Source organism: Ornithodoros turicata, chromosome 7 (genome assembly GCF_037126465.1).
Source record: "Ornithodoros turicata isolate Travis chromosome 7, ASM3712646v1, whole genome shotgun sequence".
NCBI lineage: Eukaryota > Metazoa > Arthropoda > Arachnida > Ixodida > Argasidae > Ornithodoros > Ornithodoros turicata.
The window spans coordinates 52,445,851-52,462,537 of NC_088207.1; the positions used below are offsets into that span (position 1 = coordinate 52,445,851).

General features: G+C 46.2%; 1 protein-coding gene across 5 annotated transcripts in view; it reads left to right on the plus strand.

The window, feature by feature from the left end:
• Positions 1-912: 912 nt before the first annotated feature.
• LOC135401529 (cGMP-inhibited 3',5'-cyclic phosphodiesterase 3A-like) overlaps positions 913-16,687 on the plus strand; it is a 282,793-nt gene continuing 267,018 nt past the window's right edge. For 4 of the 5 annotated variants that reach the window (XR_010424838.1, XM_064633985.1, XM_064633984.1 and 1 more), the window contains exon 1: positions 913-1,898. Coding sequence is in view for 3 of the 5 variants with exons in the window: in XM_064633985.1 (XP_064490055.1) it covers positions 1,188-1,898 (711 nt within the window). In the remaining 2 variants the exon portion in view is untranslated. Of the gene's footprint in view, positions 1,899-6,575; positions 6,803-16,687 lie in introns of those variants that run through there. The other variant, XM_064633990.1, reaches the window with a different exon arrangement.

Consider the following 16,687-nt stretch of genomic DNA (forward strand, 5'->3'; position numbering starts at 1 on the left):
TCTATTCAACTTCGCGCATGAATTCCGCGCTTCCTGAATGCAACAGTCTACGTAAATATGTGCCCTTGGTCAATTTGAGCGGCATAAGGCTGTATAACTCAGACAACGTAGCAATATTCCAACCACACAGAGTAAGAAACAGTTAGCGCATCTTTCTCCGCAAATTGTGCCCTATGTATGGCGCAAGATTTGATATCACGCGATATATCACGGTTGACGGTTTGCTTCAAAGTATTTTCATGCATGTACACGAATTATGTACTTGGGACTCTTACAACTGCGCGGGAAATGCAGTTTATACTCTGTGACATTCGTTTACTCCCGTACATTTACTCCCGAAAGGGACTATTTTTTGTGGCAAGGCATTTAGTCCCCAAAAGGAGTAAAAGAGCTCCTTTTTTCTTAGACTGTGGAGGGGAGATGGAACAGGGGTGGTGGTCCAATTCCGTTATAGCTTGAACCACTTTCAGGTAATATTCGGCAACATAGAGCACATAATCTTGGAAAGACACGCAGTAGCGCAGCGATAAGTGCAAGCAGATGACCTGCTTTATCAGTGCAATGCTTCAATTACCGATTAGTTACACCGTGCGTTTACGGAAACAACCTTGAGCGGCAGTTTTACTCTCTCCCGAGCATCCTTTCCCAAGCAGCAAAATGCACTGAAAGTCGAGTGCAATAGGGGTGGGCGGGTAGATGAAAGGCCTTGAACGGAATCATGAAACTACAGAACATTGATAGGACACATACCGTCCACCCCTAATGCACTCGACTTCCAGTACATTGTGCTGCTTGGGTTCTATCTAGTTTGCGCTCTTTGACCTTTTTGACCCAGGCGTTACGTCCATGTCAGCTGTGTACGTGCTACATCCCCCTATCGTGCACCTCATAAACTGGAGACGTGCCTCGTAATTACCGGGGCTTCGCGACATTACGCGAAACAGAAGCACACGCGCGCGCGTCCCTTCATCGCGGCCGCAAAACTCTCCGGCGGCTGCCGCGTCTCTCTTGACGTCAATGGCAACGTCACGCTCACCCCTCCCATGCTTCCCCAGCGATGCGTTCGCTAGCAGTTCACCCGCTCGCACGCGCCCGTTGTGTGCTGCTGCTGCTGCGGACTGTGTTCGTCTGCAACTCAACAATGTGCTTTTCTCGTTCCATCACCTGAAAGCGCATTCGAGCGAGCCATGTCTGAAACAAGCCGCGAACACATCGGCGGCTACGTCTCAGTTTGGCTTCGTCCACCAGACCAGCAACCGACGCAAGTGTTCGGCAAGTGGTTTTTGACGGCGGCGTTGAGTTTCATATCCATCGGCACGCTGCTGCCTGACATCGTGCGTTTCGTTCTCGGCGCGTGCGTTCCCTTATGGGCGATTGTGTCAGCGCACTACTGGTTCTGTATCGTGTCCCGCACGTCGTTCCGAGCCTCGGATGGATTCGTCGTCGCTTTTGCAGGCATCGTAGCCGACGTCTCGACCGCTGGATTTGAACGAGGCGTGCCGAACGTGCTCGGGTCGCTGGCTGCGACTGTGGTCTGGGCTGTGGTGTGCGTCTGTGCATGTTCTGTTGCGGCACCGCGTGCGGTCTATGTCTTGCCCTCGATTGGCAGCTTGCGGCTTGTGGCCCTATCGGCGTTCGGTGAGTTTGTGCGGCCCGCCTGGCTGTGTGCCGCGTTGGGCCATCTGTGCGGCCTTGTGGGCCTCTTGGCGGCCAAGTTCACGGAGGCAGAAGTGCGTGGTAGCCGGGTGTCGTCGCTCGTGTCGCCGGACGGCAGACTGTTGGTGGTCCGTCGTCGACGGACGGGCAGTACGCCTGGGATTCACTGCGTCACGGCGGGAGGTCGTGGGAGAAGAACGTCCCTACCGGTGTTGGGGCAACGGCAACAACATGGATATCAGGTGAGAAAGGTTGGTGAAGACGGAGAACTGAGTGGTGATTTCTCTTCACTCACACCACTGTTCCAATGGTCGTTGAAACCAACTGGTTAATTGAGCAGCTCGAGCGCCATCAACGATACACAGCTACCAACCCGGCTCTTGAGAGGCTTACAAAGTACACGCCGGATGGTGCTACGCGCGTCCATCTATACATAAGTTTTAACAGACAGAAGACGTCTCCAGTTACGTAAAATGTACGGAAAAAACGAGTTTTAACAGTGGTTGAATTGTGAATTTAATTATACACAATTACAAATTTCGAATGCGTTTTTTTTTTGTACCGCCGTGCGCGGTGCGGAGCGTAGAAAATTAAATCTGCAAATGCCGGCCGCGCGTATAATAACCGTAATAATTGTTTTACGAAAGTTGCATGACTTGTCATTATGTTTCCTATGTGCTTTTGTTAAGTGCTTAGCCGTTGACTGAGCACGAGGCTGCCAGCTGCACTTTTCGAGGAACCTTGACTACCTGAATGGTGTTTCACTAACCTCCATGGAGTTGAGGGAATCCGAGCAGATGCTTATTGCAAATGGCCGTGCAGCTGCGGCCAATGACCGTTCAGCTCAATCGTCATTTATTTCGGCGACCGTAGATATAGAAATAATCGCGGTGCGATTCATAATCACACGTGTCTCCGTCGCTCTCGGGCGACACGAACGCAGCACGACGGTCATAGGTAGAAAGCTAGGAACATATATTTTTTAAAACCTTTTTCCCCGCAAAGAGAACATCAGCATGAAACCGAAAAAAAAAGTCCAGAACAACATAATAGGGGGGGAGGGGGATATGTTTAATGCAAAGAACATAAGAGGGATTCATACGAAAGCAATCTGTTTCAATATGAGTTTTTGTGAAAACTGAACTATAATTGTTTTGCTGACGGTGCAATAAATTAATTATCGGATAGCACGCTTCCAGTAGCGAGCTGTATAATTATCAACTTTTTTCGTGTAAGCTTATTGATGTAAGGAGCGTCAAGAAAATTGTGGACTCTCAGCCGTTTTTAAGTCAGAAACAGAAAATTAAACTGAAACGTGATAAATTCTGGAACGGCGCAACGATGTCGAAAGAGTTCTGAGGACGACGAACGCAACACCTGTGAGTCGTTTAACGCCCAGCAGTACTTTAACATATGAGAACGGGAGATGTACTGGATATATTAAACCTGTCAACTGGACATGATTGTTGTATAGCGACCAGATAAACGAGAAATGCTGACAGACGTGTACAGGACTGTTAACGTTTGAATCAGTCACCCAGATGATGCATCGCAAATATCAAATGCTGTTCCCGACAGGTGCGTTTGAACATTCTCTGTATTTGGGATTTAATGGCTTACCGTAACTCCGGTCGCATAGCGATAAAATTGCACCTCTCAACGGTATACTGCAATTTATCGGCAGTACCCGTGTGCACCAAAGAACGGCATGCAGGAACGAACTGCGTCCTTTAAATCTGCACTGAACTCAAGAATTATTATTTTTAACTTAATATTTCCTTTCTATTTATTTTTGAATTTATATACACCGCAGTCCATTGTACGCCGCTGGTCGACTGACCCTGCGAGACAAACTTGAAAACTGGCGTCGGTAGCATGCAAGAAACTATAGGAGCTGCAGAGTCACAAGCAGTGAAACCCCTTTATAGTACGGCCACCCACGAGACCAGGGTTCCGCTGAAGGGAGGTATCCGTACACGAAAGGTAAAAGCCTGCCGGGGGAGCTGCAGTTGTCCGCAGTATAACTTGAGTGTCCGTTTAGGAAGGTGTCCCTACTGGGAGGTTTCGCTGTATAGCTAGGCATTTACACTCTAAGAAGAAGAAGAAAACGCATAAAACGGCTAGTAATTGCTGCTTGTAGTCCCTTAGATTGCAATTACTCGCGATTTTAGTACTCTGACACCGAAGTTTACTCCCCCAAACTGCAGATACTCATCGAACTTCGCGAATGGTCTTCTGAATGCAACAGTCTATGCATAGGGCTCTAACTACTAAGGCTACTTAGCTAACTTAGCAATTTTTCCACCCGCACAGAGTAAGAAATATACCTTGTACTGCCAACAGTATAGGATGGGACGAGCGTATAAGCTAAATAGACCTTTTAAAATAGACCTCGTATATTGCCAACTGTAGGATGGGACAAGCGTAAGCTTGCCCACATCACGCTCCACCTGTGGCACGCAAGAGCTCATGGGAACTTAGAGCTCCTTATGCCCGGTTTCACCAACGTCAATTATTTGAACCGAGATCAACGGTCCCTTCACTTGAACTTAGCGCTTAACTCTGCTTCACTAAGGCGATTTATTTTCACTGAAACATTCATCAAGTCTCCAACTAACGCTCGTAAAAAGAATTGAGTGTGTGTGTATCGTCACCAAGCAGGAGAGCTACCTATGGAGGTGGTCCCCTTTGGACAGACACTTGTCAAAATAATTTAGTGTATTGTTTGGGAGAAATTTATTCAGCGGGTGGTGTAATTACAGGTGGGACGAATATGTACATGGCATTTAAAACTATAGATATCATATAGAAAGATCAATACGCGGATTCTCATGTGTGTGTATTGTCATCAAGCAGGAGAGCTACCTATGGAGGTAGTCCCCTTTGGACAGACACTAACTTTACGTTACAGTACTACAGGCTAGATAACAACACTCTCTAGGAGAGTTTGCTTTTTGTACTGACCATACCAAGCGAACAATCCAAACACGGGATGGTCGCTGCGGAGTGCAGTACGGTCCTAGCGAGTTGGCTAGCACATGATTTGCCACTCACACTGAACGTGGCGGAAAAGACGAGTAGATGTCAGCCAGCGGCGAGAGCACTCCACAAGACCATATAGTGCTTCCTCACGGACAATGTGGCTACGAAGGCCTGCCCTGACAGCCTGAAATATAGCTGTGTCTCCGAAGTCTGGGCCACCGAAAGCCAGCCGGCAACGACGGAACAAAATTTGAAAGTTGATCTCGGTAATTAATAAAGCCAATTGTTTACGCTGAACGCGCGCAACAGACAACGGTTCCAGGAACTGTACGGTGGCCCAGGCGACAGTCGACAGCTGAAATATCTGGGTTAATCTGCGCCACAGTAAAAGAGGAACACGACAACGCCAGGAACAGTGCTCTGCGGTTTCGTGTATTGGCACCGGGGCGGAAGACCAGCCACACAGACTGGCTCCCTCTAGGTGACGGATTCTAACGTATTCTCATGGAGTTTTAGCAGCCCTTGATCTCAGCCTTACAACGAGAACGCCAGAGTCGGAGGTAGAAGAAGAACAACAACATTTCTGGTGTGCGTAGCAACCACAGGGGTGACACAAACCCGCCATTGTTGTAACTACCCTCAAGAGGGTGCTTTTTGGAAAACTGCCATCTTGTCCTGGTCGCACGTCATAGAACAACGCCATTTTCAGGTCATGTGACTTTGTTTACATGTCGTTTTGCCGTTTACCGACATATTTTCGTCGTCATAAAACCAGGAGACGAACGTATTTTGCCAGCGTAAACTATGCGGTGCTTCTTCCGCAACATGGTAGCTCATTTCTCCTTAGTTTAAGTACATCGCATCGGCTCAGTGAGTCTTAACCAGGGTTGGCTACCGGAAACGGAAACGAGGAACGGTAATTACCAAGATTCAGCAAGAAACGAGAAGGGAAACGGAAACAAAATTGTTTTAGTTTCTACTACCAGAAACCGAAACGAAAACGAAATTCAGGAGTGGTAACGTTAACGGAAACCAAATTCGCAGGACGTTTCCCTCGGCGTTTTCGCGTTAATATATGAAAATTATGCACTATTTACGCACTATTCTTCCCGTCATAATTCATCCGTTTATTTTCGGGACGTCTTTGGTGTTGAGCCCACTTTGTGTGGCTGTCCTTTTGCATCAATCGTGTAGCTAGAATATCTGACATGGAAAAGCCAAAATCAAACAGCACGAGTTCCGGATGAGAAACCGAAACCAGTACCGAAATTACCTTGGAAACGGAAACAAAAACCGCTACCGAAAATCGTCCAGAAACGGAAACGAAAAGCCGAGGTTTTCAGTTATCGGAAACGAAACCGGAAACAGTAATATTTTCGGTAACCAACGCTGGTCCTAACGTGCGGTCGTCATTACATCTTTGGAAGTCGTCGACAGTACGAGGCCTTATCAGTAAAACTGCGCGTTTTACTTCGAGATTATCGGATAAAAATAATAACCGTGATCGAAAGATCATTCAAAACGTCGCGCAGAAACAACAACTGCATTGTTTACAAACAGTTTGGACGCTGATCACGGGCGCCGCCATCTTTAAGGTCACGTGTGCCTTGACGTTTGCTGTGACGTGCGACCAGGAACTGTCCAGGATGTATTGCGTTCGCCCTGCACGCTTACTTTCGCCGGGGTGCAAGCTTTCGAAAAGAAGAACGGACAGGGTTCGTCAAAAGAACAGGAAAAGGATACGTATACATGCTCCTCGTCATCGTATCCGCGTACATCGCGTACGCAATAGCAACCTTCTCAGAGGCACGCCCGTACGTATAGCCCAACTTCCGTTCACCTGTGGCGCTAACAAGAGGTAGCGTACGTGTGGGAGCTTTGCAGAGTATCATTTCTTCGTGGAGCTATGGATCCGAGGGGACTACAATCTGCCGGCCCCATTCGCGCACTAACGCATGGAAACAATTTGTGGAACTCTGTCAAGACGGCACAGTCCCGTATGAAGTCACCCCATTGGTGATCGAGGGAGGGAAACACCATGAAGAAACCGATAACCCGTCGGGATGTGCCGATGAGCATCGTCATCTTGCCGAAAGAATACGCCTGGCAACTAGCCTGTGCACGTGTTACATCGGCCACGATGGGTCACATAGCGTCCTGATAGGTGAGATGCACGATAGAGCACGTTCTGTGCATTACGACGATACGCTAATATACGCGTGCCGTTGATTGATTTACTTGTAAAAGACAAAAACGGAGATGTTAGTCTCGAGCCACTCAGGACTGACTACTCCAGGACGCGTTTGCTGTTCGCTACCAGGAGATAAATAGATAGATAGATATTTATTTAATTGTGCCCGTGAACGACGTTAGTCTAACGACGAGATATAGAGAGATAGTCGTAATCAGAACCGCTGTTTCGCGCTGCTACATTGTAAAAACGCATTGTATTGTATCATGGTGATAAACGCGAAGAAAACACAGACAGACAGAGGCAACATCTGTGGCGTTGGCAGAGGACGGCGTTTATCAGCATGTTATGCCTCCGTCACATGACAAACTGAATGGCATTCCCAGCGAATGACAGTATCACCGAATGTCATTCGTTTGTGTTGCATTGAACTACACAAAGAAACAGAATGCCATTCATAAATGATGTCACTGTCGATTATTAATTAAGACACCAGGGCCGAACATATGAAGCGTTATACAGGTACATTATATTTATACTTATTTATTTCGAAACTAGCGGAACATTAGATTATTTCACAGAATCTTTGAATTTACGACACTTAGTGGGGGTGGTGGTGGTAATGCTGAAAGAGTAATGATGAAAGGTAATGCTCGCCGTTGTCGGACTCACAGAGGTACATGGGCAACGTCATGACTAACGCTCTCCGGGGGAATGTGCGTCCTGGGGCGACTTCAAGGGAAGTGTGCCGACATATCACAAGCGGCTAAGTATCACAAGCCTAAGACAAATAAGAAGCCTATCTGCACCACCCTTGGCAACATGGCGACTTGGAAAGATGGTAGCTCTAAAAAAAAAAAAAAAAAAACAGTGTTAAGCTTTCCTTCCTTCGTGCCAAAAGCTACAAATTCGTGATAAATTCGTGCCGCCGGATCGCCGAGACCGCGAAGTTCTCACAGGCTGCTAACGAGAGTAATGACACGTTTTTTCGGAGCAGTGTCGCACTGAACAAAAATAAAATAAACGCGCAGTAGAAAATACTACTTGTTTAAAACTATTGTGGTGTCGGGGCCCCTCGCTATATCTCAATATTTTTACCTGCACCACAAAGCCTGCCGTCGAGGCTATACACACTCTGTCACCGAAGTGAGTTTTGGGAGCTCACTAAATCATTAGTGCACTTTCTGCAGTGTGTAACACATTGAAAGTGACACTAAATTAGTAATTTTTATCGTTACACAACATTGGTGATGACGTCATAGTTGGAGACGAAGGGGGGGGGGGATAAATGGATCTGCGAAAATATTTTGCGGTATAATTACGTAACCTCTTAGTACCCCTACTCCCTATACTTACCGGCTACATACCTCCGCTTATTTACAGTATTATAAGAATGTTAGAGCCAGTGAAGCAGGAAAGGTCTTATTACTTACTGCTTGTGAAACAATGGCCCGAGTTTGCATTATTACTGCCGTGACGATGATATTTAATCTTACGTTCGTTATAAGGTCACTATCGCAGTTAAAGCGGAACAGCTGTGGAACAAATGTGCAAATTGCCAGTAGCGAGTAACAGATCCCATTTTCTCGTACATTAATGGGACCTATTATTATTAGTATTATTATTATAGGCGAGCGAGTGTGCTGGTATTCCCACGAAGTTACCCACGCAAATACAAGCGCAGTTTTGCCGGTAGAAATGCGGTGTCGCTCTTCGGTTCTGCGTGTAAAATGGTGGTTGTTTCCGCACTGTGTCCGTGGGTATATATACCGGCAGTTTTTTTTTTTAATTCCGTGTTAGCACCGCGAAGCAACTGTGGTTATATGAGCGTGGTGAAGATGTGGACAGATGGAGATAGGACAGCAGGAAGGAGTGGAGGACAGGGGGATTAGTATGCGTCCTGGGCCGACTTCAGGGGGAACTATGCCGACATTCGTCTTGAAAGTATTCGTAAAACAAAGGGAAAACAGCAAACAGTCGGTGGTAGGATTCGAACCCACTACCTCCCCCCAATCTTTAGCATGACGTTGAGGCCTCAACAAACGAGTGAATGTTTCAACCACTTTGCCACGGCGCTGTATCTTTTCTTCTTCTTCCTCTTCTTTTTTCAACGCTCACCACAACCGAAAGTGTGAACCCCTGATGAAGGCGTGAAAATGCAGATTCACATTTTAGCATTGTTTCATCAGGATTTTTTTAAATATTTATCTCGTACGGTTCACCTTTAGCAATATCGATGCAGAAACAATGCGAGACAACAACAACAACAACAACATAGATGAATGGATGATGCTGCTGATGTGGGATGTTGCCCTGCGTTGAGTGCAGGACCCTACCCCATTCTAAAAGCGACAACACACGCTAAAACATCCGATTCGTCGTCTCTCTAATGACTTTCTGTGGCTATAGGAAAATAAATTACCGACACATTCCTACCGTACACTTTGGAAGTTAGCTATGCATTAAAGTCCATTCTTTGCGCACGACGTTAAAATGGTTGGTCAGTGCGGAACGTTTTACCTCGTCGTCTCGACGTGGCACAAACACGTTAGAAACCGCTCAGCTCACAACATTTTCCTCCCTCGTCCAGTTGGCGTCATCCAAGTGTTCAGAAACTGCGCATTCAAACTCGACTTCATTCTTCTTTTTTTCCACCTTGTTGCTGCCTTCGCTAATCTTGTCTTCCCTGTCTGGCTATCGTTTTTTTCGAGCTTTACCAGCGGCGAACATAGTACGGCTTATCAGTCATTTACACGGTCCGTATCACGTATAGTGCATCCTAAGATGTTTTTCTTTTCTCTGCGTGTACGATACTACTGTACCTGTTTTAAGCTGTTTCTCTCCGATTCTCGGCCGCTTCCCGCTCTGTAGAGTTTCACTTTGTTTATTTATTGTTAGACAAAGTGCAGTGTACATGGGGATGGCCAAAAAGCGGCACAAAAGCCACTTGACAGGGACACAAAAAGTAAAGATAGTAAGATAAATTAAAGTAATATGGAAAACCTCCTGTCCTGGCTTGCAGCATGTTTCACGTGCAAAACTTAACGTTTAGAAACCTGGGAGCCGAGCTCGAATAGTACGGAATCCGTAGAAATACCGCGGGATCACAGTAATATAGTGCAAACATTGTTCTTTTAATCTCAACTAGGGCGCGTTCCCTGTTTTTAATGCTGTTTGTAGAGAGTCCTGCGTCGGTGGTTCCATACGCAGTCAGAATATAATAGGCATTCCATGCATTACGGACATTTCAAAGTGATTCACTGGTGAGGACTATATTTCCCTGAATGTCTTGTTTTTGTGTATGCTACCGTGAAACATGCGCTGCGCTCGAAAATGAACATAGAAGCCGTGGGCATGTAATGGAGCGGTTCATATATCCACGTTTTACTGCAGCTTTGAGTGACATCGTCATTCTTTCACTGCGTCCGCTGCGGTTACGTGATGGAACTAGAGAGCGCTGTAATGTAACGCATAACTAATATAATTCAATATAATACGTTTATCACCATCACCATCTCACGCGTAAACAATATAGAAGAGAGAATACTATCGTTAACTTACGCTTTGCGTTATCGTTCACTGTGCGAAGCGAATAGTTATGTAACCGAACTAAACACACATATGGCACACGTTATGCAGATACACAGACAGATAATAGCATATACAAGTCCAACTTCGATATAACGAAACTCATAAGGGACAAGATTTCTTTCATTGTACCGAATATTTCATTTTGTCGAGCCGGGCGAAACATGGCAGCCAATTATGGCAGGGAATGCAAGTTATTTCGCTGTATACCGCGAATTTCGTTGTATAGTGTTTCGTTATTACGAGGTTCGACTGATATGCATACGGATATCCGTATGAAGCAGCACTCACTTCGTTTTGTGCCCTCTTTCCTAGTGTTTTTCGTTTTCTTTTTTTGCTTACGAGTATAGCTTAATATTCGAATGTGTTCGTTTTAGAAGAGATATCCCTTCCGTTCGAAATTGGAATATCATTCGCTTCCGTATTCGAAAAATTCGAGTGTTCGCGCACAGCATTTGCCTCGCCACAAGGACGTGCACGACAAGACCGAAAGTGAGCTTCTATAGATATCGTGGCAACCGACAAAAGAATAAAATAACAGAAAAAAGGGGGTCGTTGAAAGTCGAAGAAGCGAGATACAAATACCGCCAGAGCCCATCAAGGGAGAACGGCCTTCGCAGCGTATCTGTCGTAGGCGACAACTATAGATATCGCTCCGCAAAGGCCTTGCCCTCGCGAGAATTTTCTGTCTCCCTTACTTCTTTGTTTTCTTTTGCGTATATCTGAATCACCCGTGCTCGTGAAGAGTGGAAAGGAGGAAAAGAAATTTATGTTTTGCGATGAGGTACACCCCGAGTACGTGTCACAACAGCGTGCAAGCCCCCGTACAGGGCAGGATGTTGCCACTTTATGTTGGACAGTCGACTGAAAGCTACTTCATTCAGTGTGGACAGAATAGGTCAGGATAAGGACAGCCTCCGTACAATAACATTGCCGTCTTATTCAAGGTCTCACGGAAATTGCCACGTACTTTGAATATGGGATGATGCATGCATCATAAGAAACATACTGAAACTGCTCACACTGTTCTTCAGTGGAAACTGGTACGCCTGTTCAACTCACCACACACAACAGTGACAGGAGATTGATTATATGCAATAGAGAGATATACGAACGCTGCAAGAAAAAAAAATGAAGCAATTCCAGTTCTTTTGGGGAGTAGATGCATCAAATGCCACAGCCATTCATCCCTTCTGAGACCAAATGCATGGAAGTTTATTCGAAGTTTATGGACTACTTATGGACTATTTACAGTTCTGGGGAGTAAATTTCAGGGCCAGGGGACTGAAATGGGCAGTGACTCATACACTCTAAAAGCGTTAACTTCACCGCATAGCGCGCTGTGCGCCAAACGTTGCCACGAATGATAGTGTTATCGTTTCTGATTCGAAGAGAGAGTGGGGCGTACGCCTTTTTATGTCAATTTGGATACATGATAATTGACACAAAAAGGCCCCCCTCTCTCCTCGAAAAAGGCTCTCCTCGAATCAGAAGCGATAACCCTATCATTCGTGGCAATGATTGGCGCAGAGCGTGCTATGCGGTGAAGTTCAGTTCAGCCTTACTCCCCCACTCCCTCCCCCACTCCCCCCACTCAGTTTTTAGAGTGTGGGTGTAGAAGCTGTAGTTACTCCCCAATCTACCACTTCTTTTCTTATATAGTGTACGGCGTGAAAAATATTACGATAACAGAAAAAAAATGCCCGATCAGATTCACATATGAAATTCCATATACACTTGTAGTCGTTTCCAAGGCTGGAAGAGGTAGACCAGTCCTATGTAATTTTTGTTTGACTGATTAAGCTACAAATGCCTATACAAGCGTTGTCGTTCACATATTGCCCGACGTGGGCCCGCTGCCGTCTGATAACCTTTAAGCGAACTCTTCCGAGAATATAGTCTGTTCAGGAAAAGCATTGGAGCAGTGATTGTCTTATCTTGGTATCACTGCTACGGCGCGTCGCAAGAACATGGGACAGTGATATAACATTTCTGTGTAGTCCGTGCGCTGCCTTGTGGACAGTCTGCATAAGCAGGTTCTTGGGCTCTTGGGTCCAGCGGTCTCCAGTCGGTCTCCAGATAAATATACATCTTTCTAACCTTATTCCTTAGTTTTTCTGCTTCATTAGCTTTCATTAGCCTGCAGCACGCAAGTGCTATGGTGAAGCCGACGTTCGTGTTGGTGTATCGACATCATTTATTCCGAAAGGAGGAGGTCCCAACGTTTCGAAGTCGACTTAGCTCCTCCATCACGGGTGACAGTGCTTAGACATATCCGTGTTTTTTCTATTTCTTTTCTTTCTTTTTTTTTTTTCACTTCCATTTCTTACAAGCGAACGGCGACACGTAGTGGTCAACACGAAGAGCTAAAAAAGATGCATTTTACTGTTCCCTTTCGCTGGCTCGCTTATATCGAATTTCCCTCTTCATACTTCTCTCTCTCTATTTCCTTTTTCAGTGCTGTTTGCGTGCCCCGCTGTCCTGTCATATCGTTCTGTTTCGCAATCCTTGAGAGACACTGTATTTGTTGGCGTTACATAAGGCTTGTTCGCTCGCCACTGTTGTTCCGTTATCTGTCCACCCGGAACACAGGCGTGCGGCCACGCGCAATGATTTTTCCGCGCGCGTGCTGCCGGTTATGCTTGTTCGCTGCGCGAATTGATTTTGACATCCAGCTGCGGCAGTTCTTGTGGCGGAGCGAAAAGAGGCTTTGGGGTTGATATTTGGCTTTTAGTCATGCAAGTACTTTTTTTTTTTTAGCAAGTACTTTTTTATCGTTTAGTCATGCGTCTCCTGCGCATGGCAGGTGCCTGATGTCCCGTGAAAGCAAATGTTGCTATCCGTCGGTGTGGGAAAACGTTGTATAAGTGTGGGGGTATATGGCGGCTGTTTTCCGTGCTGACCGTCCAAATTGTTTCTTGATGCGTACGAAGCGGCACGAAGCGTGGCTCGATACCCTGTTTCATTCATTGAGCCAGTCGGAAGTGTAAGCTAAACCGTATGGAGCGATTTGTGAGCGCGATCGCCGCGCACGGCGACGTCGCAGCGACGAGGTGGCTCGCCGCGTCCCGAGCCACAAGGCGCGACAACAACGTGATGTCGCGCACGTAGTACCAAGACGAGCGAATCGTAAGACGATGTTGATAAACAGGCACAAAAAACAATTACATATGATGACATGTGACGCGCCACGCAATACAAAAGCACACGTTGCACCGACCAGAGGTACGGGTGTATTCAATAGCAGTGTTGTGCGTAGCGGCGCTACTTCTAGCGGCACTACTGTAATCGCTACTTTTTTCAGTAGCGGAGGTGTAACTTCGCTACATTTGTTATCTGTAGCGTGAAAGTAATTTCCGCTTCGTTTTTCGCTCTGCCACGAGCTTTTTTGGGACGCAGAATATAGTTGGCAGGCCATGGTCGATGGGCATTTCTTTTTTTGTTGCTTCTGAGCCGATTCGCGACCCCCCGCTGAATCTGTAACGAGCCCCCTGAGGACCGCGGCCCACAGTTTGGGAAACACTGCATTAAGCAGTCTCAGAAGCCACCATCCACAATATTTTCGCCCTGCGGTCTATTGTCACTGCTCAACCAAATCTAAGATATAAGAAGCGCAAGGGGAAAGCAGCCACCGGCCTTATATCCTCGCGTGACGTCACCAGACTCGTATGGAGACTTGGAGAGCAGCAGTAAGCTCTCGTCAGCCACCGAAAGTTCGTCTGCAAACTGTTTCTTGACCATGTGCAGATCAGAGGTATCGCACGCGTGCTATGTGGGCAGCGGCGCTTTCGTTCTTTCACAAGAGCTCCATTATTTGTTGCTGCTAAAAAGTGCAATAAATGAAATGAATTGAATAATAATAGTAATAATATCTTTATTAACGTGCCCAATAACAGTCAAAGCCTTGGTATTTGCGCATGTAGACGATGCAGTACTTACACATACATATATGTACATACATATACAGATCAGGCAGAACATGACATATTGAGGAACGGGAACATAACAGGAAGATATTCATATTGATAGATACGGTACGGACTTAGAGATATCCAATACAGGGCACTAGAAGAGAAGAAAAAAAAAAACTGTACAACGTCACATGTTACTCAGTGAACTTCACAGGAGAGTTTTGAAAACGTTTGTATGGGAGTTAAATATATCAAGAGACGGGTGAATTGCGTTTGTCATTTGTTGAATACGTGCGATCGGATTTGCAGGCATATAGGGTGGGATAGGTACAAGATTTCGTGTGTCTGGTTACATCGACAGGTACGACGATGTGAAACTGATGCAATAAAGATGGTGTATCGAGAAAACTGTGTAAGATCTTCTAACAGAGAATAATATCACGAAAACGGCGTCGCGTTGAGAGTGGTTCGAGGTTAAGAAGTGACATTATCTCCCTGTAGACATACATTCTAAAGCCGGGGCTGTTTCTGAAAAACACGCTATGTACAATGTGTAGAATTTTTTTTTCTGGGCAGCTTCAATCAGTGACGAGTCAGTGTAGGAAAGAGAGTTCCAGGCTGGAGACGTGTATTCCAGCCGCGGTAAAATTAAGGAGCGATACAGGTGAAGAAATACAGAGTGTGTGGAAAAGATTTTGCATGTGCTCGTATATGTGAGCAAGGCAATAATTCTGAGAGCTGAAGAGCGTACATAGGAGACATGGTCATGAAAACGCAGCTGGGAGTCGACAACGAGCCCCAAATCCTTCCTAATAATAATAATTATAAATAAGGTCAAAAACTGGCCTGTTTGGTGATCCATACTAAGAGCGATAAAAACCCTCAGTGCAGAGGGAACGAGAAGGTTCGACACGGAAATGTCCGTCTGTGTCGTCCCTTCTCGTTCTCCCTGCACTGAGGGTTTTTATCGCTTTTAGTATTAAATGATGATAACCCGAAGGATTATAGCGAAAGAGAGAGAAAAGTAATAATATTTACGAGCTTTGTAAATACAACAACAACAACAACATAGATGAATGGATGATGATGATGTGGGATGTTTCCTTGCGTTGGGTGCAGGACCCTACCCCATTCCAAAGAGGTTCATATGTGAGGATGACGAGGGAAGGAAATCCCTATACAGTTCGCGAAGGAGGCCGGTGGCCCTCAGAAAGGAAAGAAAAGCGCCAAGTGCACGGCACTAACGTCCAGGGTTACTCCATGGGCCGAGAACTTTGCAGATGTTGAACGGCCTCTGATCGAGCATTTCGAGTTGACATTTAAAGGCCCGTCGCTCGCATACGTACTGGCTGCGTTGTAAATACAGCTTGACCACTACTACAACGGACTTCCCGCGAATATCCAGGAGTATATTCATGAGCAGAATATAGCGCTTCCCAAGAGGCCAACACGCAGTACGGTGAGTAACTGTTGATCGCGAAATAACAGTGTTTAGACGGGGCCTAATATGCGGGGTAGCTGGAAACCGACGCTGTCACCGTCCGTCTGCCGGGTGCCGCCCATGGCTTGTCTGCGCACAGAATGAAAGGTCGGGGACACGCCCATGCACGAAGAGATCCTCACTAGATGTAGATATCGCGATGGGGGTCGCCGCGAAGGAAAGCGCCGTCGCATTTAGAGGATATAGCAGCGATTGCATTGCAAATTTTAACTTAGGCCACAAATGATCTCATTTATCGTCACTTCATCTGATTTGTTGTAATCGCTGTTCAGGGAAAATGTATTTTAATATTTTTACCTTATCCTTTCCAGTGCAAGCGTTGTGTGCCTCATTAAAGCGGTAATAGGGCCCACCAATCAGGGCCGGTTCTAGGCACGTGCGGCTGGCAGTGTGCCTCGAAATGAAGTGATCGAAATCCCCGTTGCAAAATATTTTTTTTTTGATTGGGTGTTAGCGCCGCGAAGCAACTGTGGCTATGAGCGACGTACAGAGGTGGACAGACGGAGAGAGGACAGCAGGAAGGAGTGGGGGACAGGTGGACGTTGCAAAATAAACTATCGTAAATAAATGTTATCTCACTATAAAATGCACAGTCGCGCGCGGGGAGCTGCCAACGGCGAAATGAGACTAACCTGGACGTAGAAAGGCAAACACCGAACTTGGACTAACCTAATAATAAACCAAATAACACGCTGCGCGCCGTCGTGTCCGCCTTGCTAAGCCTAACGGCTGCTAACATGTGGCTTTCGTTCGCTAATATGACTTGGACAGAGACCGAAAACACGTGAATTTGAGTGGTTAAATAGCGATGTCGTGTTTTTAAAACACGGCGCATCTCGTCTTACGAAACAATCGCGC